This window comes from Leptonychotes weddellii, chromosome 8 (genome assembly GCF_054177405.1).
Source record: "Leptonychotes weddellii isolate Sample4059 chromosome 8, ASM5417740v2, whole genome shotgun sequence".
Classification (NCBI taxonomy): Eukaryota; Metazoa; Chordata; class Mammalia; order Carnivora; family Phocidae; genus Leptonychotes; species Leptonychotes weddellii.
The window spans coordinates 75,956,299-75,983,420 of NC_138376.1; the positions used below are offsets into that span (position 1 = coordinate 75,956,299).

At 33.4% G+C, this 27,122-nt stretch overlaps 1 protein-coding gene across 2 annotated transcripts in view; it reads right to left on the reverse strand.

The window, feature by feature from the left end:
* Nucleotides 1-27,122, reverse strand: part of ASCC3 (activating signal cointegrator 1 complex subunit 3) — a 301,692-nt gene that overhangs the window by 200,596 nt on the left and 73,974 nt on the right. For both annotated transcript variants that reach the window (XM_006727550.3, XM_081828714.1), the window contains exons 9-10: nt 22,638-22,838; nt 22,050-22,190 (exon numbers count right to left, since the gene is read on the reverse strand). In XM_006727550.3, coding sequence (XP_006727613.2) covers nt 22,050-22,190; nt 22,638-22,838 — 342 coding nt within the window. The remainder of the gene's footprint in view (nt 1-22,049; nt 22,191-22,637; nt 22,839-27,122) is intronic.

Consider the following 27,122-nt stretch of genomic DNA (forward strand, 5'->3'; position numbering starts at 1 on the left):
AATGTGCTCAACATCACTAATCATGGAAATGCAAATCAAAACCGCAATGAGTCATCACCTAACACCTGTTAGGATGACTACCACCAAAACAGATACCAGCATGTATAGTAGGAAACCGCTCCCCAAGTGATTCTGGTACTGCAAATTGAGTTAAGAAAATTGGCTAAATCTGTCAAGTTTCTAGGACTTCAGGACTCCAGGAGTCATTCTCTCTTCAGTTAAACTGTTTTCACCATACTATCCAGATTTCTTTTAAGCAAATCACTAGCCAAAATGATTTTATCATACTAACTGCAATGGTTGGGAGCTGAAGTTACACTGTAGTTTTGCCTCCAAGGGATATATTTCATTACCTTTACTAATTCATCATGGAGACACACAGCTTTGTATCTTGATTAGTATTTGTTTGTTAATGGTTCTTAATAGCTTATTTTTTTGAAACAGTGCATTTTCCCCTTGTAAGAATTGTCTCTTCTTGTATTTAGGGTTTATATCATCAAATTGCATAACCTAAATTTTTAATAGAGATATTAACTATAACTAGTGTTGTCATTTTGGAGGTAATTTGGCAAAAGCTTTCAAAATTTAAAATGCACAAATCCTAGGTCCAGCAATCTCACTTTCAGAATTCTATCCTCGAAAAAAGGCCTGAACACACAAATAGACATTCATGAAGTTTTTTATAAGGCAATAATGTAGATCTATACAAACTGATATTAAGTGAAAAAGCAAAATATTATGCATTTTATACAGATACACACAAATGTATAAAGTATGATTCCATTTTTATTATGCTAAAAGAAAACACAAACGTGTGCACGTACACACACACACACACACCTCTCTACATTCTCCAGGTCTTGAGGTGAAATGTTTAGGAGGCTTTTCTTAAACCCAAATTTCCCTTTTATAGGCTTCTCTGGCATCTCTGTGCCCATATCTTCTATTTCAGCATTTATTACACTATATTGCTTGCTTAAATATTTGTCTCCTTCAGTAGACCACAGGTACTGAGCAAGGACAGTGACTGTCTGGACAGCTATTGTAACCACAATGTCTTGAAGTGAACTCAAACACTGTTGATGAATTACATTTTTTTGTAGGTGATTATTAACCTCATAAAACTGGTGGTAACTCTTCTTGCCTAATAAGAAAATAGAACAAATATTTCTATATTTAATAGTAAGATTTATACAAATTATGTTCTATATAGACATTTGGGTTTGAAAAGCTATGTTTAATATACTGTCACATAACAGATTTTATGAATGAGCCAGTGGGATGCTCTCCTTTCTAATCTGTTCATGCACACTTAGCAAATGCAAAAAATCTAAAAACTTATTCAAGGAAAGAGGCCCGTTTACTGAGTCCTGGACAAAGAAGACACTGGCGCCCACACTGCTTACCCTGTGTTTTGGGGGATTATAATCTCAGTATCCGCATGTTATTTCCCTTAGATAAATGTTGTTAAGAAAAGATGAGATCTTAATGGCTCCTCTTGGATTAACTTAAACTAAGTAGTCTGGATCTTTGTCTTTTGGGGAAGAGCAGAATTGTATCTCAGAGTACCACTCAAAGAGGAATGAATATAATTTGAACATCCTGTAATCAGGATTTAAGAGATTTTTATAATGCTCCTTTCCTGCCCTCCCATCCCCACTCCACCAAGCCCACCCCAGGCCTTTCCCAAGAAAGCAGGCCAGCATTTATCTTCCTTCTGTCCCATAAGGCAATAGCTGAGGTTTCCTAACTTAATTTCCTCCAAAGAAAGGAAGGAGAATGGGTATTCCTATTAATGGACTGAAAACTTTACTTCTCTAAACACAATTTATCGATACTTCTAAATCTAAGTATCCTTATGGGTATGTCTCATTTATCAATACATTATCTCTGATATATTGTGAATGTTTAATGAGAACACATTAAATATCTTTCAGTGATGTACTTACCAAATATTTATTTTGTATCTACTACCACAAACCTTAGTTTCCTCCATAATAAAATGAAGAAAATAATAGTACATACATATCAGGGGGTTATAATGAAAATGAAACACATAATACACATAAAATATTTAGAATAATGCCTGATATGTAATAGGGATCAATTAGTTTTTCTAACATCATCAGCATCACCCTCTTGCTCCTCATTGTAATGTACCAGACACTGTGCTATGTGCCATGCAATGGTGAGGAAAGATAAAGGCATACAAATAAAGCCCTTGATCTCATAAGGCTTACATTGTAATGCAGGTGGAGTGGCAATAGGCACTATACAATAAAACTGTAAAATACAAAATTTTTACTTCTGATAAGCTACTAAGAATAACTTACTACTTAGATACTATTCAGTGATGTGACAAATCATAATAGGAAAATTTGACCTAACCAGAGAAATCAGAAAAGGCTTTATTAAGAAAGCAAAATTTGATTTAACGTCTCAAAGATGAAAGGGCATTAATTAGTTGAAGGAGAAAAAAAGACAGTTACAGGCAGAAGCGAAGCATCTACATAGAACAGACGGGAAAACATGGATGGAAGAGAGTGAAGATAGGCAGCGTGTATGGCTAGAGCAAAGAGGATGAGAGGACTGGAGCATGGTGGAAATGAGATGGGCAGGGACAGACTGCACAGTCTTTCATCCCCTTCTAGGAGTTGTATTCTTTTCACGCTGTAGAGGAGACTGGAAAACTATGAATGGCTTTCTTTTCCTTTTCTCTTCTCTTCTCCTTCCCATTCATTCATTCATTTTGGATTGTCGTTGTTTTTCAGAGGACATGGTATGAGAGTGAAAAGGGAAAAACTGACCAGGTTGCATTTCTGGCTACCTAAGGGGAAAGAATCGGACGTACCCCAGTTACAATACTATAGAAGTCATCAAGGTGAGAGAACACAGAAACTCAGAGAGGACAGATTAGTGGAGACGGAGAGGATATGGATGAATGTAAGAAAAACATAGGAGATAAAACTCATAATTAATAGGAATTGGTGTTGGATTGACTATATTCACCTTATATTTAAATATAGACTATATTTAAGCATTATTTTTCTCAAGGAAAAGTAACATATAAATATATTCTGCAGAAAATTCCCCACGTGTCAGATATTTTACATCTCTCTGCCATCTTCCTGGTTCAGTATGAAATAATCACAAATGAAACATTAAGAAATATTCAGTATAGCTGCAAGTTACCCTCTGAGACAATTTTTCAAATTTGATAATATAACAGAAGAAAATTAAAGTCGTCTTAGTCTCTTCATCTTTTCTAGGTCATGAGCTGCCAAAATTATTACTTATGTGACAAACTACTTTTTTTTTTTTTACAGATTTGCCTCAATAGCTGTAGGACAACAAGTGGAGGTAAAAAAACAAAATATAAAGGAATACTAGAATCTGAGACCTGTTATTTATTAACAATAATTACTCTTTCAAAAATTTTAAATATTTTGGATTTCAAAATAGCCTAGATAGCCTTTGAAAATAAAAGAAAAACACCCACTTTAAGGGATCTGCAATTATAAAAGACCACTGATAATCTACCTTATTTTAATATTTGGTACATGTCAGATTTCTGAGGAAGATAAAAGTAATTTTTCAAAATGATACTAAAGTTTGTGGTTAGTGAGTTCACATTTTAAAACTTACTGGTGGCAGGATTTTTCTGAAATTTAATAAGTAACAAGAAGACTTAGAATGAGCATCAAATATTGGATATTTATTTTTGCTTCCTTGTTTATAGGGAAACTAGACTGCTTTTGAGCATGCTATGCATTGCATTATTTTATAATAGTAGACATTGTTATATTTTACTTTAGGAGGAAGAAAACACAAAGCTTTTCATTGGTTTTTGGTCTGTATTTGGATGTCAGCATGATAAACTTTGCAAGCAGGGTTCTTGAAGTAATTTAAAAATAAATTTTGTAATACTTTACTCCTTTTACATAATGTCCATAAGAATATAAAATAATCACATGATAGGGAAAAAAAGTAACTAAATGTTGGTATAAAACAGACAAAAAGAAAAACAGAAACCATTAATAGAATAGGACCCCACTCCTCTCTTCACTAATACAATGATACAAGCTATTTTTCTGCAAAGTAATACTCATGGAACAGGCAAAGTTGTTATTCTAATTTTTTTTTTTTTAGTAAAGGCAAAGATAATTAGATTCCTGAGTGCTTTTAAATTATACTCTAGGAAAAGGGTCTCAAATAATACATAATTTGCATTCACAAAACAGATTTTTATGCATCAAAAATTATAGTTCTCTCACACCCCCTCTAATCCAACTACATTAAGAAGAACAAAACAGTTAAAAACAGTAGTTTATATATACATATATATATGGCAGTGGACTTTTTTACTCAAAGGATATTAATTTATTTTACAAGTTGCTATTAAACCTTGGAAAAGTAAAAATAATCAGTAACTAACACTACGAATTCCATGATGCTTCAAAGTAACTTATAGCTTACTTACTAATAAAAGCAATGAGACATTCTTCAAAATAGAACTCTCATTACTTCTTAATGGCATGTGTTCAAATGCAGGAAATGGTTGTCCTGGTAAATAATATTTACATTTCATTGGGGATTTTAAAAGTTGTAGCTTTTTAATTCCATTATGTTTAAGCACATAGTTAAAGCTTTTTAAACTAATCATTCTTCTTAAAGACTGGCTGCTTTCAGATTTCAGGTTCTATTCCCAGTTTTTAGATCTTTCTCTAAATAAAAGGAAGCTTAAAATTTTCATTTTGGGGGCACCTGGGTGGCTCAGGAAGTTAAACGTCCAACCCCTGATTTCGACTCAGGTCATGATCTCGAGGTAATGAGATCATGCCCCGCATTGAGCCTGCTTAAGATTCTCTCTCTCCTTCTCCCCCTGCACCTTTGCACTCACTCTCTCAAAAAAAAAAAAAAAAAAAAAAAAAAAATTTCATTTTGATTAGTTGCTTAATTACATAAAATTGAAAATGCAAATAGGAAAAAAAACCTAGAAAAAGCAAAATGTTTAGTTAATAAAGGACTAAAAAAAATCATTACTGCCACCAAAAATACACTAATTGTATTTGTGCAGTCACTTAAAAATTAAGCCTAAATAGTCAAGAATCACCTTCAAAATATAAAAGAATATTATGGTTGTCTTTTATTATTATTATTCTGAAATAAGTACTATTAAAAACAAATCCCAAAACCAAACAAATGAAGACAACTAGGGAAACAAGCAACATTATAACAAATATAAATACCACAGTAATTTCTAAACTATAACCATATCTCAGAATATTTAGCTATCATCAAAACTAGGTTTTTCAACTGATTTGAAAATTGTATCTATGCTGAAGTAGCTTAGTGAAGAGTGATTTCAAATGATTAGCATTCTTCACTGATTTATGAAGCCGGTACACAGTATTTTAGTGAGCTAAATGATTTTATCTTGAATGTCAGTTATACATGGCATACATTCAGATCTTTACAAACCCAGAAGTTGAAACAAATCTTTTGTGTTCATAAAATCTACATTGTGCATCATTTTCACTTCCTCTTAGTTTTTTATTTCATATTTTATTAGCATGCAGTTTAAATTTATATTTTCTTTTAGCTCTTCATACCAAATAGAGCCACTGGGTGAGAAAGGGAGGTGGGGGATGGGTGATGATTATTATAAGTGAGTTGTAAAACTATGCTGGGTTTTCCAGACCAAAATATAATTAACAGCAATATGGCAATCTCAGTGCCTATATATGTAATATAAAGAGACAGGGACTGAAAGACTGGTTTCTAATATGACTAAGGTTAATGATAAAAAAGGATAACATCAAATTAATTTTTTAATGAGAAACTATGAAATGGCAAATCAATGAAAATGCCATTCTTAGTTACAAATTTGAATGTACTAAAATGTTGGGTCTCCCACCCCCAATGAAATAAAAATAAAAAAAAATAAAATTTTGGTCCCTACAAGGTTGTTTTGCAATTTTCAACGTTTTATTAAGCATTTATGCCAATTTTTCAAAACTTGGTGGGTTATTTTATTTCTATTAAATATGTTTTATTTTTTAGTACAGATTTCTAGCCAATCTATAAAGAGTCCTTGATTTTTCTAACAGGAAGTTTGAAAACTATAAATAAACATCCAAGCAAGAGTTAAATAAGCCATATAATATCCATACAATGTTGCATATTACTGAAGGGAGAGGGCTCTCCAGGACCCCAGGGAAGCTAGAAGCAGAGATGTTTCAACTGTACAACTGAAAACTGTATCAAAATTGATTCAGAATCAAGAAAGCCTGACATTTGTAAACACTCCCTTAAAATGAAGCCCAGCGACTGTAAGCCTAAATTCTATGACAGGGGAGGGGCTTAACAGTGATTGGCTTTTCTTGACTGGCAGGACCTTCTGTATCCTGAACTAACTGTCCCGTAACAAAAGAAAAAAACATATGTGTGCACATACACTGCTTCAGCTTCTATTCTCTATACTGCCACAATGCTTCCTTCGAGCACTACACTGTCACTGTCCAATAGACTTTTCTATGATGAGGGTAATGTTCTATGTCTGCATTATCTAATTTGGTAACCAGTGGTGATTACTGAACAGCTGAAATGAGGCTAGTGAAAATGAGGGACGTAAGTTTTAACTTTATAAAATCTTACTTAATCTTAATTTAAAAAGTCACATGTGGCCAGTGGCTACTGTATTGAACAGCAGTGCTCTATATTCCCAATTTAATAAATGAGGAATACATGGTTTGTATTGAATACAGCAGGTCTGTGTGTGTGGTCCTTTCACAACCATCAGTAATCCACTTTGAATGGCTAGTTGATGTCATTAAAATTGTAGGTATATATCTACTGACACGTATCACTGTTTATGGTATGTTGTTAAATAAGATATAAAGTAATTTATTTGCATGGTTTTATTAAAAGAAAGCTAATGCTTATTAAGAACTCACATGCCAAGCACTGTTCTAAACAATTCACACATATAAAGTCAATGAACTTCCACAAAACCATTATGCCATACTACCTTTCACTAAATATATGAATATAAAATCTTAGCATAAAAATGAGAAATGGAAAGTACATACTTGTAATAACTTGTGATTGGATAAGTTATGTTATTTTTGTCTATTTTTAAATTTCCTGTGATGAGAGTATGTGTTGAAATGACATAAAAACAATAAAAACACAAAGTACTAAAAAGAAATTAAATACTTAGGATCTATAATCCTAGGGTGTTGTGGGCAACTTTCCCCTATTTTTCAAAACATTTCAAATCTCTCTTCAGTCAGTCTTGCATTGCCATTAAAGCAATGTTTTCAGGAGCTGCAAGTTCTGTAAAATAATTAAAAATAAACAGCTACAATCCCCACTTAACAATTTTATAACATGTTCTCTCTCTACTCTATGGATACTAGATAAAGTTGCATAGTAACAGGAAAAGTTATAAAAGCTAACCAAAACATACAGAATTTATATGGAAATAAAACCTGAAATAACCAAAACAACTCTGTAAAAGATCAAAGTAGGAAGACTTACACTACATGATTTCAAGACATACTTTATAGTTATAGTTATTAAGACAGTGTGGTACTGGCCTAAAGATAAACATACAAAATCAACAGAACAGAACAGAATCCAGGAATTAGAGCCACACATATATGGTCAATTGGTTTTCAATAACAGTGCAATGGTAATTCAATAGAGAAAAGATAACCCCTTTCAACAAATGGTGCCAGAACAAGTATCCATATGCAAAAACAATGAGCCTCAACCCTTACTCCTACCTTTCACAAAAATCAACTCAAAATGGGGTATAGCCTAAAACTAAGAGCTAAAACTATGAAATTTCTAGAAGAAATTATAGGACAAAATATACTTATCTTGGGCTTAGGAAATATTTTTAAAATGGGATACAAAAAGGATGAACTCTGAAAGAAAAAGTCAATAAATTAGGACTCTATAAAAATAAAGTATTTGTTTTTCGAAAGACATTGTTACAAACATGGAAGGCAAGTCATTAACTGGAAGAAAATATTGCAAAGCGCATATCTAACACAGGATTCGCATTTAGAGTCTTACACAAGTCTTGTGACTCAACAATAAGACAAACCACTGACTTAAAATACTTTAAACAAGGCAAACAATTTGAAAAGACACATCACCAAAGAAGATACACAGATACCGAAAGGACACATGAAAAGATGCTCAACATCGTTACGGAAATGCACATTAAAACCACAATGAGATGCTACTACACGCCCACTAGGACAACTAAAATTAAAAAGAAAAACCAAAGACGTGTTAAAGAGGATGTGAAGGAATTGGAATTTTCATACACGGCTGTTAGAAATGTAAAATGGTACAGCCATTTTGGAAACAGTTTGGTAGTTTCTTAAAAAGTTAAACATACATCTACCATATCCCCAGCAATTCTACTCCTAGGTACTAATTCCAAAATGAAAGCCATATGTCCACAAAAACAGTTGTACAAGAATGTTCATAGTAGCTTTATTTGTAATTGGGAAAATTAGAGCCAGGCAAATATTCATCAAAACTGAATGTATAGGGGCGCCTGGGTGGCTCAGTCGGTTAAGCGTCTGCCTTTGGCTTAGGTCATGATCCCAGGGTCCTGGGATCAAGTCCCGTGTAGGGCTCCCTGCTCAGCAGGAAGCCTGCTTCTCCCTCTTCCCACCCCCTCGTGTTCTTTCTATCTCTCTCTCACATAAATAAATTCTTTAAAAAAAAATGGAATGGATAAACAATCTGTGGTATATCCATGCAACACAGAAGTAGCTAGCAGTACAAAGGAATGAACCATTAATAAATGCAACAAGGTGGATGAATATCAAAATAATTAGGTTGAGTGAAAGAAGCCAGAGAGAAAAGTACACACTATGTGAACCCACTTACATAAAATATATGAAAATGTAAACAAACCTATAGTGACAGGGAGCATTTCAGTGGTTGCCTAGGGATGGTGGTTGTGGAGGAAGAGTACAAAGGGATGTGAAGAAACTTTCAGGGCTGATGAATACTCATTAATTTGTGTTGATGCTTTCACTGATATACTCATATGTCAAAACTCATTAAATTGTGTTCTTTAAATATGTACAGCTTTTTTGTATATTAGTTATACCTCAATAAAGCTAAAATAAAATGTTTAAAGATTAACCAGTATACATGCATTAAAAATAACAAGTAGTAGTATCTGGTGCTTTCCTTAGAATACAACCTTTATTTTCTTTTCTAGTAAGAAATTTAGGAATGAATGAATAACTTTTATCCTTTAGTAAAAAGAGGGTTAAACTGAACATGAGAATCTGCTTTTATGCCAAGCCTGTAAGAGGTCTTCTCCCAGGATCAATTCCACAGATTACTATCCTGCCAAAGGGAAATGTCAAAGGATATCCCACTTTCAGCCCAATAAATACCATTCATACTTACTATGCTGTCATTTCTAAAACGCAGGGAAATCATCAAATTTTTCTCTTCTCTTTGATTCTAACATGCATAGTCAATGTAGCAAAAATCATCACGTGTATACTCTGGGGTTATTACTCATGAGATATAGTGGGTAAGGAGCAGAGTAAAGAATCCAACAAAGCAGCAGAAAGGGATTAACATTTGTTAAATGTCAACTGTTTGCAAAACACTATCTTCAAAAAATTTTATATATTATATCAAATAACAACAGTAAAACATTTTGAATATTTCAGTTTCCTATAACTTGAGGGAACAAAGCACTATACCATGAAAATGTTTTTAACGTAAATAGGAAAGGGCAGAGGGCGTTGATATTCTTTTAGATTCAGCTTTTGAGGGCAAGACCTGCCTTAAACACAGGTGAATCCAGAATACAAAGCACTATGACTTATAATGTATAAGGTGCTTAATATTTCTTTAAAGTACAAAAAAAGTAGTATTTACAATATGTAAATTAGACAATAATGAGAATTAGAATACCATAGGAAATAATTTTTGGTTATTTTATTTTTAAAACATAGCAGTTCCAAGATGAGCTTGCATTTAGATTTGCTTTGAAGAGGAAAAAAAGAGTTATAATTGGAATACCAAGAACTACATAACCCACGGCCCACCCTACAAGTAATTCTAGGGGAGGATATCACATACATGCCTATCACATAACAACAGATAAGACAAAGAAGACTTCAAAGGGGAATACATCCAATCAATCTCTGGACTTAAAGAAATAAAAGTTTATGCTAATGGTTAAAATTGAAGAAGGCATTTGTGATAGTTTGATAAATACCAGTGTAAAGGAATCCCTTAACCTGGAGTCCATGAAAAATCAACTCAAACACTAGAAGAGAAAGTTTTGTTTCCAACCGTATCAGCTTAGTTTCTGAGATACCCTATTTGCTTCCTTCCCTTCAGTGTCCAATCCGCTATGAGTGAGTGAATAAATAAAAGTAAGTAAATAAGAGTAAATAAACTCTTAAGTAAAAGTCACCAGAAGTGTACAGTTAACTTAGTATATCCAAGAAAGGGAATACTGTGCAGCTATCAAATGCCATGCAATATGAATATTTGATGATATGCAAAAACGCTTACTGGAAAAAGTGTAAAAAAATAATATACAATCAACTTTCATTTTTTAAAGTTTTACATATTTGACTAGAAAAAAGTTTAAGATATATGCTAAACTTTGTAATTTTCTGTATTTTTTTTAACTTTTCTACAATGATCACATTATCCTTTTGAAGTCAGAAAAAAATTTGAAGTATGAAAATTCTCAAAATAAAATTAACATTTAATTCACACTGATCTTAAAAAGTGTCACAGAGCTCGTTGTAAAACTATGCAACAAAACATATGGAAAATGACATTTAGGATACAAAATGGTCTAAACTCTAGTATCTCACATAATATATATCATACTACCTATAGGCATGCCGTCTAATGTTCTCGTGACTTTGATAATCCAAGGAAAACAGGCAGTAAATATCTCTATGTAATGATTTTAAACCAAGGTTCAAATCAATGATGACCACAAGTACATTCAGTTTTCTTTATAAAAACTATTTATGATTGTAGAGGCACAAAGCTCTACAAAAATATGATTTCATATATTGCAGTTTTGATACATAAAAATAATTTTTTACAGACATGTGAAAACTACAAATTCAAAAGAAGCTATTTAGATCAGTCACAGAAATTACAGAAAGCATAGCTCCATAGATTTCCTAAAATTAACCAGCTGCGTGCTGCATTTTAGGTTTACAGCAACTTTGTGCTTCTGATGCAGCGTTTGTGAGACAAGAACCTTTTTGAAAATAATTGCCTGCAATACTGACTAAAATACCTGCCCCAAACAACAGAAAACTGGCTTTCAAATCAAGAACTACTTGAAACTAACAAATTGCCCTAATCTATCAAGCTCTCAGAATCTCATAAACCTGTATTTTCTCAGATGTCACAACATATCAAATTATGGAGAAAAACATAAGCATTTGGTATTGTTCAAGAAAGTATTCAAATTAACATAGAATGTTTTCATTTAGCAGACTGTTTAAGCAGATATTTTTAAAAATCTCAGAGGTAAGTGATAAGAATAAATCCACAATTTCAAAAAAAGAGATACAAATAAGGATGTAGAAATTCTTATGTTTCTGCAGATGCCTTGGGGGAAGAAACCTAATGTGTCTGAATTATGATGTCCCTACCCTATCAAGGCAGCTCAGTTTTAGAGGAACTGCAAAGTAAGCTATGTCTGCCAAGCTAATCCAGTTTTCCCAGAATTATCATATATTTCTGCCTATATGCCAATAATCTGTGAAAAATGCAAGCTGTATCATAAGATTCACAAAATATATTTACCCTGGAGTCTTTAAGAATCATTTTAACTTCTATAAAATGAGAATCTCACTGACCAGATCTTCATCTCTTTCTAATTGCATACTTTTTATTGAATAAAGTTTATGAAACTTTTCAGCTGCTTTGCATCATAGCTAACAATATAATGCTATTATTGAGTGCCTAATAATATATACTTCATCACTCTTATATAAAACATTTGATCCTCAACACACGAAAGCAACCAGGAAGTATCAGCCAAGTGCAGTTAAAATCTATAGTGTTCTAACTAAAACTGAGGGCCAATTCAAGTATGTACAGATTCTAATGGCTGATTTACCCAACAAAGATACTCCAGAATTGTAATTCACAAGTCATGGTACCCTCTTTTTTCAAAAGAATGGTCAACTTGGGCTAGGGTTGCTTCACCTGAGAGGAATGAACTATTATAACAGACTGTGCAGAATTTTATATGTCTGTGTTTACCTACATCCCCAATTCAAATTCCTGTGGAGATCAGATTTTCACTAGTCTATGACCCAAACATGTCTGAGAATACTGCCCTTAGGCCATTCCCTCCTGCTCACCTCTAAGTCCAGGTTTAACACATCAAATCTGCCCCAAGGTGGTTACACTCAATGACTCATTCATATGACCAATAAAAATACTACTGACCTCAGTTTTTCATTTAGATTACATAAAATGAAACAAAGCAGAATTTTAAAAATTGTAATAAAATGTTTTAAAAACTGAAAATCTTAATAAAAATGGAGCCATTTTATTACTATATTGTTTAGCATTAGTTATAGAAGATAAAACTTAAATGCCTATCATAAGTTTGCTTCGAGGCTTAGGGTGTACCACAATTTTATTATTTCCTATCTTATCCTAGGAGAGTTCCTTATCCGGGGTTCTAAATTTCTGACAAATAGGGGACAAAGGGAAGGCCACAAATTAGGAGATATTATTGAAGATCTGTTTCATTAGATTACTGATTTTTCACTCTTTAAGGGCTCCTGGGAAATATTTTTGCCTGTTACCTTCAAGAATGGCTTCTCCTGAGCAAATGGTCACTGTGATTTATAAACTTGGTCAGGACTCCCTCAACTTGGTTATATGCATTATTCCATTAGTATTGCTTTTGGCTTCTCTTTTTAACCTGGCCTATATTTTCCTTTACCCTACTACCCTTCATACCTAGCCTTTAGTTTATATCATCTTGCTGTTTTGTGTGTGTGTGTGTTTAATATTTAAAATTTAATATTTAAATTTTAAAAAAAATTTAAATCTTTTACAGAACAAGGAGGGCAAAGTTAATGAGATTCAGGAAATCCTAATCTCTAGGCACAGAGCATTTAACACACTTCACCAGATACATTAGGAATTACATAATGAAAACCTACTAAGTGACATTATATTTCTTTTTTTTTTTTTAAAGATTTTATTTATTTATTTGAGAGAGAGAGAATGAGAGACAGAGAGCACGAGAGGGAAGAGGGTCAGAGGGAGAAGCAGACGCCCCGCTGAGCAGGGAGCCCGATTCGGGACTCGATCCCAGGACTCCAGGATCATGACCTGAGCTGAAGGCAGTCGCTTAACCAACTGAGCCACTCAGGTGCCCCCCCAAAAAATGACATTATATTTCTAATTCCAGGAATGCTTCTGGAGTCCTTTTGGACTACTCTGCCCTTCTAATTCAGTTATGTTTATAAACTTCAACAATCTTTCCATGCTCAACATATTTAAAACCAAACTCACTATTCCTACAAGAAGTTACTTTGTCCTCTGATAAGTTCATATACAAAACTGCTGAGAAAATGTTAACTTGGTATATTACATCTGTTTACCTTCCCATCTGTCAGAATTACCTGACAAAACATTTAAAGCAACTATCAGAAAAATCCTTCAGGGAGCAGTTGTGAACATACTTGAAATAATTGGGAAAAAAAATATGTCTCAGCAAAGAAAAACCAAATAGAAAATTTAGAAATGAAAACTATAACAACCTAAATTAAGAACTCACTGCAAGGGCTCAATAGCAAGAATGTAGACAACAGATGAAAATCAGTGGACTCAAAGATCAGTATAATTTACCAAATCTGAATAACAGAGAGAAAATAGGTTGAAAAAAAATGAACTGATCTCAGGGTCCTGTGGGACTATAACAAAAGATCTAACATTCTTGTCCATGGGGTCCAAGGAGAGGAGAAAGAATGAGGGGCTAAAGAGAGAGAAGTTCAAAGTTTCCCAAATTTGACAAACCTACAAACTCAAGAAGCTAAAACAAATACTAAACAGTATGAACTCCCAAAATCTACAACTCAACATATCATAATCAAATTTCTGTAAACCAGATACAAAGAAAGAATCTTGAAAGAGGATTAAGAGAAACACGTTACTTACAGAGAAATAACAATTTGAGTGACAGTGGCTCTTTCTTTGGAAACCTTGGAGGCTAAAAAAAAGGCATGTATTTTTCAAGTGTTAAAAGGAAAGAACTGACAACGTATAAGTCTATATCCAGCAAAAATATCCTTCAGGAATGGAGATGAAATAAAGACATTCTCAGATTTTACACAGCAGATAGCAACAGTAAATTAAAACATAACACACAGATATCCAGATAAACCTGAACACATGTAATTTCTGACCCATTTTTCCAACTCCCCTTTGTTCCTACCCTCTACTCCTAAGTATCTGTATATTCTCAATACAATAAAAACCCTCATGAGAAGAGTAAATCAGGAGAGTGTGATGGGAGCACATGCATATGCACACCACACACAGACTCCCAACCACGGTTGCCAAAGCTCTGAAAACAGAATAATATGACAGATTCAGGGTTCCATTTGCTGTTGCCTACACCTAAGAGATATGAACAGAATCTCCTACATACCCAGCCAAAAGAGAAACACAAACAAAACCTAAAATAGCTCATCCCAACTCCCAAAGTTGCACAGATAAACTCAGCCCAGCATAAATATGAGCAAGCAAATATAAAAGAAAAAGGAGAACAATTTCAGAATTCAGGGCACATGCTCTGCTTTAATACAAAGTCACTCCCAGGACAGGAGAAACTTTTCTAAAATTTCTGACAAGTATTTTCACTGAGGCTTAAAGGAACCCTGAATTTATGATGTTACGAAGAGATGCAGAAAGAATAATCCGAGATGAGGAAGGACAGGGTGTAAGGAAAAACACAACTGTTAAATGGAACCATTAAAAATAACAATGAATATTATAAAATAATAACTCTTTGCAAATGATACAATTAGGGGGAGAAGTTGGAAAGTGAACATAGATGAAGAACAATGGAAAATAAGGTTGGAAAGGGAAATCGGTGTTTTCACTGATGACAAATTTACTGAGTTCTTCAAAGTTGCACAAAGTGGCTTTTCAGCTGAAGACAAGATAGGTATTTGTTGTCTACACAGACTATTTTTCATGACAATAAATCTGAGAACTATGTAATTTTGTCTTGCAAAGGAAATTTTACATTCAAACCTCAATAAAATCATAACTGCTACTAGACCTGACAGTCCCTACTGAACCACAAAACAAACCACATCTCGTATTATACTTAATTTATACAAGATTCTTAACAAGCTAAGTAGTTGGATTTAATTCACGCAAAAAAGAACCAATGAAAGTTTATGAGCAAGAGAACAATATGATCAGAACAGCATGACAAAGAATTTACAAATTAGATTAATTTGGTTTCCCATATTGGAAAAATAAAGACAAACTAACAATACTGAAAATATTTTTTTAAACAACAGGGAAATTTCAAAATTATGTTTAATTGTATTAATTACTGGGAAACTTATTTACCAAAAAATTACAAAGGGAATCATTAAAAAGCTATTAAAATTATATAAGTGAAAAGTCAGGAAAGCAAAAAATTAAAACTTCAAAAATAAAAGTTGAGTATGTCTATATTCCTATATGCTCTGCAATAGTCCTGCTTTGCTCTTTCTGCAGCCCAATCTCAAATGCAGTGGTAACAGCAGTCTATTAATCTTTGAGAATCTGAGAGAATAGATAGTAGGACAAGGTGAAGAGGTTAGTAACTATACAGTTTCAGGTCTACAAAAAATTAGCATCACTGATAGTAGGGCTATATTTATACTAGAGGAGAATAAAGAGCAAATATAAGAGAGGAGGTTCAATTTATAAACTATTACTGAGGCCAAGCACACGGTCCCTGCCCTTAGAGAATTAACAAATATTGAGAAAAGACACAGAGCCGATTTAGGGAAGTTCAGAAATAAGCAAAGGGTGGGGGCGGGGGGGGGGAAGATGTTCATAAATCTTTTGACAATATAATATATAAATCTAAGTAGATTTTAATGTTTAACTTTCTGTATCTGTAAAGTGGAGACACTATTCAATAAGGTTCTTATAATATGAGCAAGGACGCACATAATGCACTTAGCATAGTGACTGGCTCATAATTTCAATTCAAATGTTACCTCCCTTGTTTTTCCATAAATATTCTTTCATTAACATCAACAACACAGCTAGATACAGTACAAAAGCAATCAAAATTTTATTTGAGAGTGGTCCAGATTTCTAAGATCTCACCAGATCTAAAACCATAGACTTTGTGGAGTAGGTCTTATTTTATGAATATAAATGAATGGTGCTATAGGATTCAGGCAAGAAAAAAGTACTCATAGGGTTTGAACTGAGTTTTGAAAAATGATTCAGACAAATGTCAATGAATAAAGAACCACATTATGAAAAAGAGAAAATGCATGAGGAAACTTAGAAAATAGTAATGTTTATTCAAGAAAATGTTATTTGAGCAATGTTACTTTAGAAAAAGCAAAAATGGTCTGTTTGGCTATAGTTTGTATTGGTAAGTAGTTGGGACATAAGGCTGAAAACCAGGCTGGTTTTCACCAGATTGTGAAGATAATCCACTGTCTTACATAAGTAGTGGTTCTCAAAACGTTTTGGCTTTGGAACTCCTTTGCACTCTTAAAATTATTGAGGCCCCAAAGAACTCTTGTATTTGTAGGTTATCTCTCTCTCTCTCTCAATTTCTTATATTAGAAAGTTAAACTGAGAAATTTTTACAACACAAAAATAGAAAGTAGTCACTTCATTAGCTGTCGATGACATTACATATTACGCAGACTCTGGAAAACTCCACAACTATACTTTTGAGAAAATGAGAGTGAAAGAAAGTAACATCATAATGTTACTATAAGGATGCCTGGGTGGCTCAGTCGGTTAAGCATCTGCCTTCAGCTCAAGTCATGATCTCGGGGTCCTGGGATGGAGCCCCATGTCGGGCTCCCTGCTCAGCCAGGAGCCTGCTTCTCCCTCTCCTTCTGCCCCTCCCCCTCCTGTTGATGCTCTCTCTCTCTCTCTTTCTCTCAAATACATAAAATATTTTAAAAAAATAATGTTACTAAAAAAAAAAAATAATGTTACTATGAAAATTGGTTTTAAACTTGCTGACCCCCAGAAAGAGCTTAGGAAACACAATGTTTCTGTACCATATTTTGAGAGTTGCCACTGTATAGTAATGGGAATAACCAAATCAGTGCAGGGTTTAAATTTTTTTTAAAAGTCTGTTAATGGTGTGCAGAGAGACTAAAGCAGAAATATACAGAGGAAGAGCCCGGGATTTGGCACAACAATGAGATGAGACTGCCAAAGCCGAACTTAACCATTTGCAGAAAATTTCTTAATGCTAGACTTACAAGAAATAGAAGAGGAAAAAACTGACTTGATTTCTTCCCTAAACTTCATTGTACCCATCAGGATACAAAACTCATTTCTTTAGGTAAGTACATCATAGGTATGGTCTCAGACTCTAGAGTGGTTCAAATTTCAGAAAAATTTATTTTTAATAAAGATAAATTTGTTAAAAGTCAAATTTTGAGTTACTCTATATGCCTTTATAAGACATTATGAAAATAAAAATCACACACTAAAGAAATTATCAGTCTATGTGTCCTATTGTGTAGTTTTAAGACATAATCTCTGTAATTTTATGTTCAGCTAGGCCTGGGAGCTAGACTTGGAATGTATCATATGTAACACAACTTCTAAGAATACATCAACAAACTTTCAGAATCAAATGTGTCCATAAATTGGGAATATGTATAATACTGTACTGTGTTCTACAAATCTGTAAAACTTTTTTCTCTTTATTGTATAAACTTAAAATTTTTAAACATGATTCAGTTCATTGTGTTAAGTATACAAGTTATATAAAAAGAACAGAAACGTTAAACTGACCACAGTTGACCCTTGAATAACATGGGTTTGAACTGTGCAGGTCCACTTACATGTGGATTGTACAATACTATAAATGTATTTTCTCTTCCTTATGATTTTCCTAATAACATTATCTTTTTATGTGTGGTGTAAGAAAGTGGTCCAGTTTTCCCAACACCATCTGTTGAAGAGACTATCTTTTTTCCATTGGTTATTTTTTCCTGCTTTGACCATATAGGTGTGGGTCCATTTCTCGGTTCTCTATTCTGTTCTATTGATCTATTTGTCTGTTTTTGTGCCAGTACCATACTGTGTTGATGATTACAGCTTTGTAATACAGCTTTAAGTCTGGGATTATGATGCCTCCCACTTTCATTCTCTTTCTCAACATTACTTAGGTTATCTGGGATCTTTCTTAGTTCCATACAAATTTTAGAATTGTTTATTCTAGTTCTGTGAAAAATGCTGGTGTTATTTTTATCAGGACTGCATTAAATGTGTAGATCGCTTTGGGTAGTATATACATTTCAACAATATTTGTTCTTCCAATCCATGAGCATGTAATGTTTTTCCATTTGTGTCTTTTACAATTTCTTTCATAAGCGTTCTATAGTTTTCAGCATACAGATCTTTTACCTCTTTGGTTAGGTTTATTCCTAGGTATCTTATGGTTTTTGGTGTGGGTTAACTTTTAAAAGAGCAGTTCAATTTTTAAAATATGCTTTCTAGTCTTCACTGCTAGGAAAAGAAAGTTAGTGCTTTTGAAATACAAATAAATTCAATAATAAAAAATATTAGGATATTGGATTCTACTTCCAGTAATGGCAGAGGAGCAAAGCTGTGGTATGAATCTCTGCAGATAATTATAAAATACTTGGCTGTATACAATTAATAAAAACAACTTTTAAGAAACAGGACAGTATCAGAAATTGGTAAAAATAGAGAAAAGTAATGTCAAAACTACAAATCAATTACCAGAGTGCAAATTATTGACCTAAGAGTATGATCCCACACCCACTGCTATCGCAGCAAAAAAGGGGGTAGGAAAAACCACAGCCTCACTGGCAAAATGTGCCAGAAATCAGAGTTCAGAGCTAGGATTCAGAACTGAAAAGGCAGCTTGAAAATTAAGGTGAAAAGCCCAGCAACATGGAAACCTCTCAAATGTTGGAGTGAAAACTAATACATTTATGGGAGAAAAGCCAAGAGTCCCATGGAAAAAATCAAGCTGACACTGGAACAAAAATCTACTCTGAAAAAAATATAGCCACACAGAACTAATCTGTGATTTTGAGGCTTTTCCTAAGTGAGTGGATTTCCCAAACATGCACAGTTCTAGTGGTTGAAAGCAATAATTAGAGTAGCTTAAGGTGTCAGTTGATGGAGTTCAGGACATGCTAACCCAAAGAATCACTATAAAAGAGAACACTATCACTAATAAGAGATTCATATCCCTTCAAGGCAACGGGATAAAACATAAGTTGGAAATTACCATATTAATTTTAGCCAAAGTAATTAATGAAGAAGACCCCACATATTAGTCTTTTTTTTTTTTTTTTAAGATTTTATTTATTTATTTGTTAGAGAGGGAGAGAGAGCACAAGCAGGGAGAGTGGTAGGCAGAGGGAGAAGCAGGCTCCCCACTGAGCATGGAGCCCACTGCAGGACTCGATCCCAGGACCCTGAGATCATGACCTGAGCCAAAACGTGATACCACGTTTATGGACTGAGCCACCGAGGCATCCCTAGTCTGGTTTTTAAAATCTAACCGTATATCACAGTTAGGCAATATAAGCTAAAACTTATGATGACAGAATAATAAAAATATTAGTTTACTACTCAGTGTTATCACTGATAAAATACTTAACAAAATAATGTATTTTTTAAATAAAAAGCACATCAAAATTCTTTTACATTATCTCAGAATTAAAATTTTCCAATTAAAAGACCTAAATTAGCAGTAGTGGAAGTACATTATACATTTTAAAATTAATTTTGAAGCTGAAAATCTGAAGGAAAAGAAAGGTTAAGCTCCTAATGAGACATTACCTGTTCTTAAAAATATGTAGTAAAAATTCAAACAATGTTTGCTCTACCACTGATCATTTTCAGCAGTTAAAAATCTATTTATGCTAACAAAATAAATAAATCTGAGATTCTGTTAAATGTAAATGCGAAAAGATAAAGTTCTACATATCTTAAATATAAGAACTATGTTGTTGGCTCTACTAAAGATTTTCCTTCTGCTACCTCTTTCTGAAATACAAAGCCATTTGTCAAATTACAGATTTTTTAGAGACTGTCAGTGACAGTCTCTAAACGTTAATATACTCCCCTTCATTATTTCATGAAATAAAAAGGATATTAAAAATAACCAGAGTTACATCCTGATCACTGCTTTTTATCTAACTACAACTGAAATAGGGAACTGATCTTCACTAATAAATCTTTAAACTCTAATAGAATTTTTTTTTCTTGATCGTTGTTCATAATGCTGTAATGAACATGGGATATTTGAGACCCTAATTTCCTTTCTTTTGGATATGTACCAGGAGTAGAATTGCTGGATCATACGGTAGTTCTATTTTAATTCTCTGAGAAACCTCCATGTTGTTTTCCAGTGACTGCATCAATTTACATTCCCACCAAGAGTGCACACAGGTTCCCTTTTCTCCATGTTTGCCAGCACTTCTTATCTCTTTTCTTTTTGATAACAGTCATTCTAACAAGTGTGAGGTGATATATTATAGTTCTGATTTGCATTTCCTTGATGATTTGTGATGCTGAGCATCTTCGCATATACCTACTGTCCATCTGTATGTCTCCTTTGGAAAAATGTCTATTCACTTTCTCTGCCCATTTTTGTTTTTTCTAGTTCCACTGAGAAATAATTGACATACATCACTGTATAAGTTTAAGGTGTACAATACGATGACGTGATTTACATACACTATGAAATGATTATCACAGTAGGTTTAGTTAACATCCATCATCTTATACAGATACAATAAAAATAAAAGAATTCTCCTTGTGATGAGAACTCTTCAGATCTCCTCTCTTAACTTTCCTATATATCATACAGCAGTGTTACCTATAATCATCATGTTGTACATTATCCCCTAGTACTTTTTTATCTCATAACTGGAAGTTTGTACCTTTTGACCAGCTTTCTCCAATTCCCCATTCCCCAACCCCTGACTTTAAACTCTAATAGTATTAATTACATATCAGATATAATGTTTAAAATACACATTTAATAACCAGTAAGGACAGGTCAGAAAAGAGGTTGGCAAAGGTGCCAGGCTAATCAGCCAGCATATTCCCTCATTCTCACTCCAGTCCACTGCTGAGGTTGGATTGTCCCATTAATATTTGGTTATCCATTACTGCATTTTTTCAAAGCATTATGAACATTACCTTACTTACATGTTCCACCCAATTAATGATAATCTAGTTGTAGCTCTAATAGAGTTTTTGCCTATTCGGTCATAATATAAGATCCTTGTAGGCAGGAACTGTATCTTAAATATCGTTGTTGTCATGCATTTCACCTAATATAGTGCTATATACAGTGCGCGATTTAATAACTTCCTTTTTGATGAAATAAAGAATGACTAAGAATTTTTATTATATGTTAAGCAATCTTTATGGAATAGTTTAGAATAGTAGTGGGATCATTTAAGGATCTATATATTTTCCTGCTCTTAAAACTGAAGTCTGGTCTTATTCATATTTTCATTCTCCACCGTTTTAAAAGAACATTTACTGTCAATGAACTTAAAATTTATACCAGGCATCTAACAGTATTCAAGACACAGCAGGAATCACAGAAGTTAGAAGGGACAAAATTGGACAAAGCACCAGCAAAAACCTCTTTTGTAGAGGTAATATGTGGTTACAAATAAAAGAATTTCATTACATTATGTTTGTATTATGTTTACCTGAAAAAAAAAAAAAGAATGGTATTAAACAAAAAACCTAAGTACACAACATACCTGAGTTCGTAAAATTTCATTTTTTGACAACTGCATATCCCCAGTCAATTCTTTCACAACAATGCCCAGTGGCTCTAGACGTTTGCTGAAGTAATTTGTCATTTCGGCTGCCAAGGCTTTCATTGGAGCAACATATACAATCTGTGCCAAAGAAATAGTACCTTGATGAATGAGCAAAAACTACAAGTCATTTGTTTCACAGCATTCAATATAAGTCACAATTTATTGTGAAATATAATTGTAGAGTAAAATATCTTAACAGTGATATCTGAAAAGTACTTATCTTTCTTAGGTAGGTGTGCAGCTGTTTAAAGGACAATGAAATTTGTTTATACAACTTCATCACTTTGAACACTCGTTCTGCTTCAAAGCTAAATGTATTTTCACAGTGTTTCATAGGGGTAATAGGATTTTCATAACACAAATAGGGACTGCCTTACTAGTAATAGAGTAAATCAAGCAGCAATCTTTACATGACATCATGAGTAATATCCTTAAAATTTTCCAGATTTCATGTAACATGTACAACTACAAATGATTTTAATTTTACAATTTAAAAAGTTGTGGTCTGACTTGTTAATTTCCTACCTTAAATTCATTCTTTTTGATAACACCTTGTTGAAAATGCTGGCGTATTTCATGCAAAACTGTAAGCATTGCAATATTGGTCTTTCCAGCCCCAGTAGGGGCACAAATCAGCATGTTCTCATTGGTGTTGTAGGCAGTCTCAAACACAATTGACTGGATTCTATTGAGTCTCCTCATTCCTTTAAAAGCCAGCTGCCCAATCTAAAGAAAGAAAGAGAGAGAAAAAAAAAAATGACTCATTATAAATGATGATAATGTGAAGGACCCATATAAAATACTAAATGCAAACATTTACTTCTTTGATTAAAAAAAAAAGACAACTAATTTGTTCAGTCTCTCAATATATCCAATATTTAAACCAAAATGTGCAGCTGAGAACTCACAACTACTATACGATTCTAATGCATTTGGGAGTTGCATACTCACTAAATTTGAAAAATATGATAATGACACTATATACCTGTATCTTTGTACACGATCTTAAGTACAAAACAATGATAAATTAATAACATAAGGAAATAAAATGAAACACAGGTATCTTTTGAGTTTATATGATGATATTCTAGTTCAGTTAGATTGAAGATAACTAATGAAAGTCCAAACAAGAAATATGGATATAAATGAGTAGGAAATTCTGTTTTAATATGTTATGGATTTAAAAATATCTTTCTTAATAGCAGCCATAATAGTAGGAACAATAGCTGCAGATTATATTCATTCAGAACTTACACTGTGATATATATTAATTGTGAGCACTTTGATATATTTATTTAATTCTCAAAACAATTCCATGGTATAGGTACTTTTATTTATATATTTATTTTTTTTAAAAAGGTTTTATTTATTTATTTTGAGAGAGAGGGAGATGGAAGAAGAGAGAGCGTGAATGTGTGCACACATGGGGGCGGGGGAGGCGCAGAGGGAGAGGAAGAAAGAAGCAGACTCCTGGCTGAGCAGGGAGCCAGAATTGAAGCTTGATTTCACAACCCTGAGATTGTGACCTGAGCCGAAATCAAGAGTTGGACACTCAACTGACTGAGCCATCCAGGCCCCCTAGGTACTTTTATTATGCCCTTTTAATAAAGAAGAAAATTGAGTGATTAAATAATTTTTCCTAAGGTCTTCCATATGAAAAGTCTTTAGAAATGAAAACTACAATGTCTTAGAGTAAAGAAAAATCTGGATAGGATTAATGGCAGAAAACTGCAATGGCTAAATTAATGTCAGAAAAAATAAATTTCAAAGCCAAGAATATTACCAGGAATAAAGACAGTCATTTCATAATGACAAAGAGAATAATTAATCAGTAGGGCATAACAGTCCTAAATGCTTATATACCTGTAACAGATCTTCAAAATGTATGAAGCAAAAACTGATAAGACATGCAAATGATTTCAACATCCCTCCCAACACTTGATAGAACAAGTAGCATGAAAATCAATAAGGCTATAAGCAGACTTGAATAGCACTATCAGCTAATTTGACCTGACTGACATTTATTCATCTAACAATAGTAGAATACAAATTCTCTTCAAGTGTTCGTGAAACATTTAAAAAATATACTATATTCTGGGCCATAAATCAAGTTTCAATAAATTGAAAAGTAATTCATACAAAATATGTCATCTGATCACAAAGGAATGAAATTAGAAATCCTTAACAGAAATATCCTTAGGAAATATTCAAATATTTGAAATTAAGTAACACAGTTGCTAAATAACCCATGGATGAAAGAAGAAATTAATAGGTATTCTTAACCGAAGGAAAAAGAAAGCTCAACATATCAGAATTTGTGGATGCTGCTAAAGAAATACTTAGGGAGGAATATATAGCAGTAACCACTTATATGAAGAAAGAAGAAAAGTTTATTTTTTTAATTCATTTTTTTTATTATATTAATCACCATACATTACATCATTAGTTTTTGATGTAGTGTTCCATGATTCATTGTTTGCGTATAACACCCAGCGCTCCATTCAGTACATGCCCTCTTTAATACCCATCACCAGGCTAACCCATCCCCCCACCCCCGTCCCCTCCAGAACCCTCAGTTTGTTTCTCAGAGGCTATAAGAGACTATGGACTCTGAAAGAAGAAAAGTTTTAGGTGGATAAGTTCATCTTCCAAAATAAATTAAAACCAAAGTAAGCAGAATAAAGTTAATAGTAAGGATTGAAGTGGATATCAATGAAATGGAAAACAGAAAAGCTCATTCTTTGAGAAAGTCAACAAAACTGATTAATCTCCAGCCAAGATTGATCAGGAATAAAAGAGAGAAGACAGAAATTACTGTTGTCAAGAATGAGAATGGTAGCATCACTACAGATGCTACGGATATTTAAAAAATTGGTAAATATTAATAAACAACTTTATGTCAATAAATCTGACAATTCGGATGACATGAAAAGTTACTTAAGTTAGGCCAAGATGTCTTAAATATACCATAACCTATAAATGAACAAACTGATAAACTGAACTTAAGCAAAATGAAAAAAACATAATCTTCAAGACATTGTTAAGAAAATGAAAGAAGCCAGCATGGAAGAAAATTTTTGCGAAGTATACATCTGATAAAGGACTTATATCCAGAATACATAAAGGATTCTCTGAACACAGCAGTAAGAAAACAAACAATCCAATTTTTAAAATGGGCAAAAGATTTGAACAATCAATTCACCAAAGGAAATATCCAGATGGCAATAAGCATATAAAAAGATGCTCAACATCATTAGTTATTAGGAGAATGAAAGTTAAAATCACAGTGAGATAACATTACATATCTATTAAAATGGCTAAAATTTTAAAAAGTGCCCACTGCAAGTGTTGGTGAGGATGTGGAGGAACTGGCACTCATACCTACTGCTGGTAGGAAGATAAAAATAGTACAATCACTTTGGAAAACAATTTGGCAATTTTTTAAAAGGTAAACATACAATTAACGTATGATCTGGCCATATCACTTCTAGGTTTTATCCAAGAGAAAAAAAAAGTATATGTACATACAAAAACTTGTACACAAATGTTCATAGCAGCTTTATTTGTAATAGCCTTAAACCAGAAACAACTCAAATGTCCATCAGACGAATGAATAAAATGTGGCACATTTGGTTTTATTACTTTTTGCATTACCCTAGTACCTAATCAAATGCCATCAACATCATAGGCCTCTAAATAAATTTTTATTTACTGATAAATCAATTAAATAAGGGAAAAAATCTTTTAAAAGATGCATTTTACACATAGTATCCTCCAAAGAAACAGTAAACTGGATCTAACCAAAATATGTGACAGTTCAGAAACAACCGATACTCAACCTTGAATAAGAAACTTATTTATTTTGTTCTTAAAGGTTACAGTTCAAGGAAGAAGTGAACTAAAGCATTAGAATATACTGACAAAACCTAGTACATACTGACGTCTGTAACATTCTACTCAATTCAACAGTCATTACTGACCACTTACAAATACACTAAGGACTTAGGTCAGTATAAATATTCATTTTCTTAACAAAAGTTAGAGCGTATCTAAAATGATCCTTAAAATGTATTAGTTTGTGGCTTACAGGGGAAAAATTATTTTATTTTAGTTTTCTATAATAAAGATAGGACTCATGTGCTGAGGTATTTGAAGGGAGAGAGAAGCACTAAGAAGAATGCCATTTCAGGTGAAAGAAACAGAATATTAGAAAAACACCAGGGTCACCTGCGTGGCTCAGTCAGCTAAGCATCTGCGTTGGGCTCAGGTCATGATCCCAGGGTCCTGCTCAGCAGGGAGCCTGCTTTTCCCTCTCCCTCTGCCCCTCTCTCCCTGCCCGTGCTCTCTCTTGCCACCACTCCAATATCCCTCACAAAGCATGTTGCACATCATAAACTATGTAACAGCCATGGGGTTAAAAATAAAACAATTTAGGGGCACCTGGGTGGCTCAGTTGGTTAAGCATCTGCCTTCAGCTCAGGTCATGATCCTGGAGTCCCAGGATCAAGCCCCGAGTTGGGCTCCCTGCTCACTGGGGAGCCTGCTTCTCCCTCTCCCTCTGCTGCTTCCCCTGTCTGTGCTCTCTCTCTCTCTCTCTCTGTGTCAAATAAATAAAATCTTAAAAATAAATAAATAAATAAAAATAAAACAATTTATATGAATACCTTATTTAACATCTTTGAGTATCCATTAGATAATTAAATAATTTTAGAAAATTAGGTATTTTTTTTTCATTTAAAGGTCTTTACTTACTGCTTGCATGTGTATAAAACCATTTTCAGTAATCATTCTAAAACAGATGACTTTGTGCCTTCTTAATAGCATATATTAAAGAAAATCTCACCTTTCATTCATGGCTGGGATCATCACCTGCTCACGTGGCAAATATTTATTGTGCTACATTTATTTATTGTTTAAATGGTCAAAAGGGTAGTTACACAATTTGTAATAAAAGTAGGAGAAAATACACATTCAGATTATTTCAAACACTGATATGAATTAACAGATTAT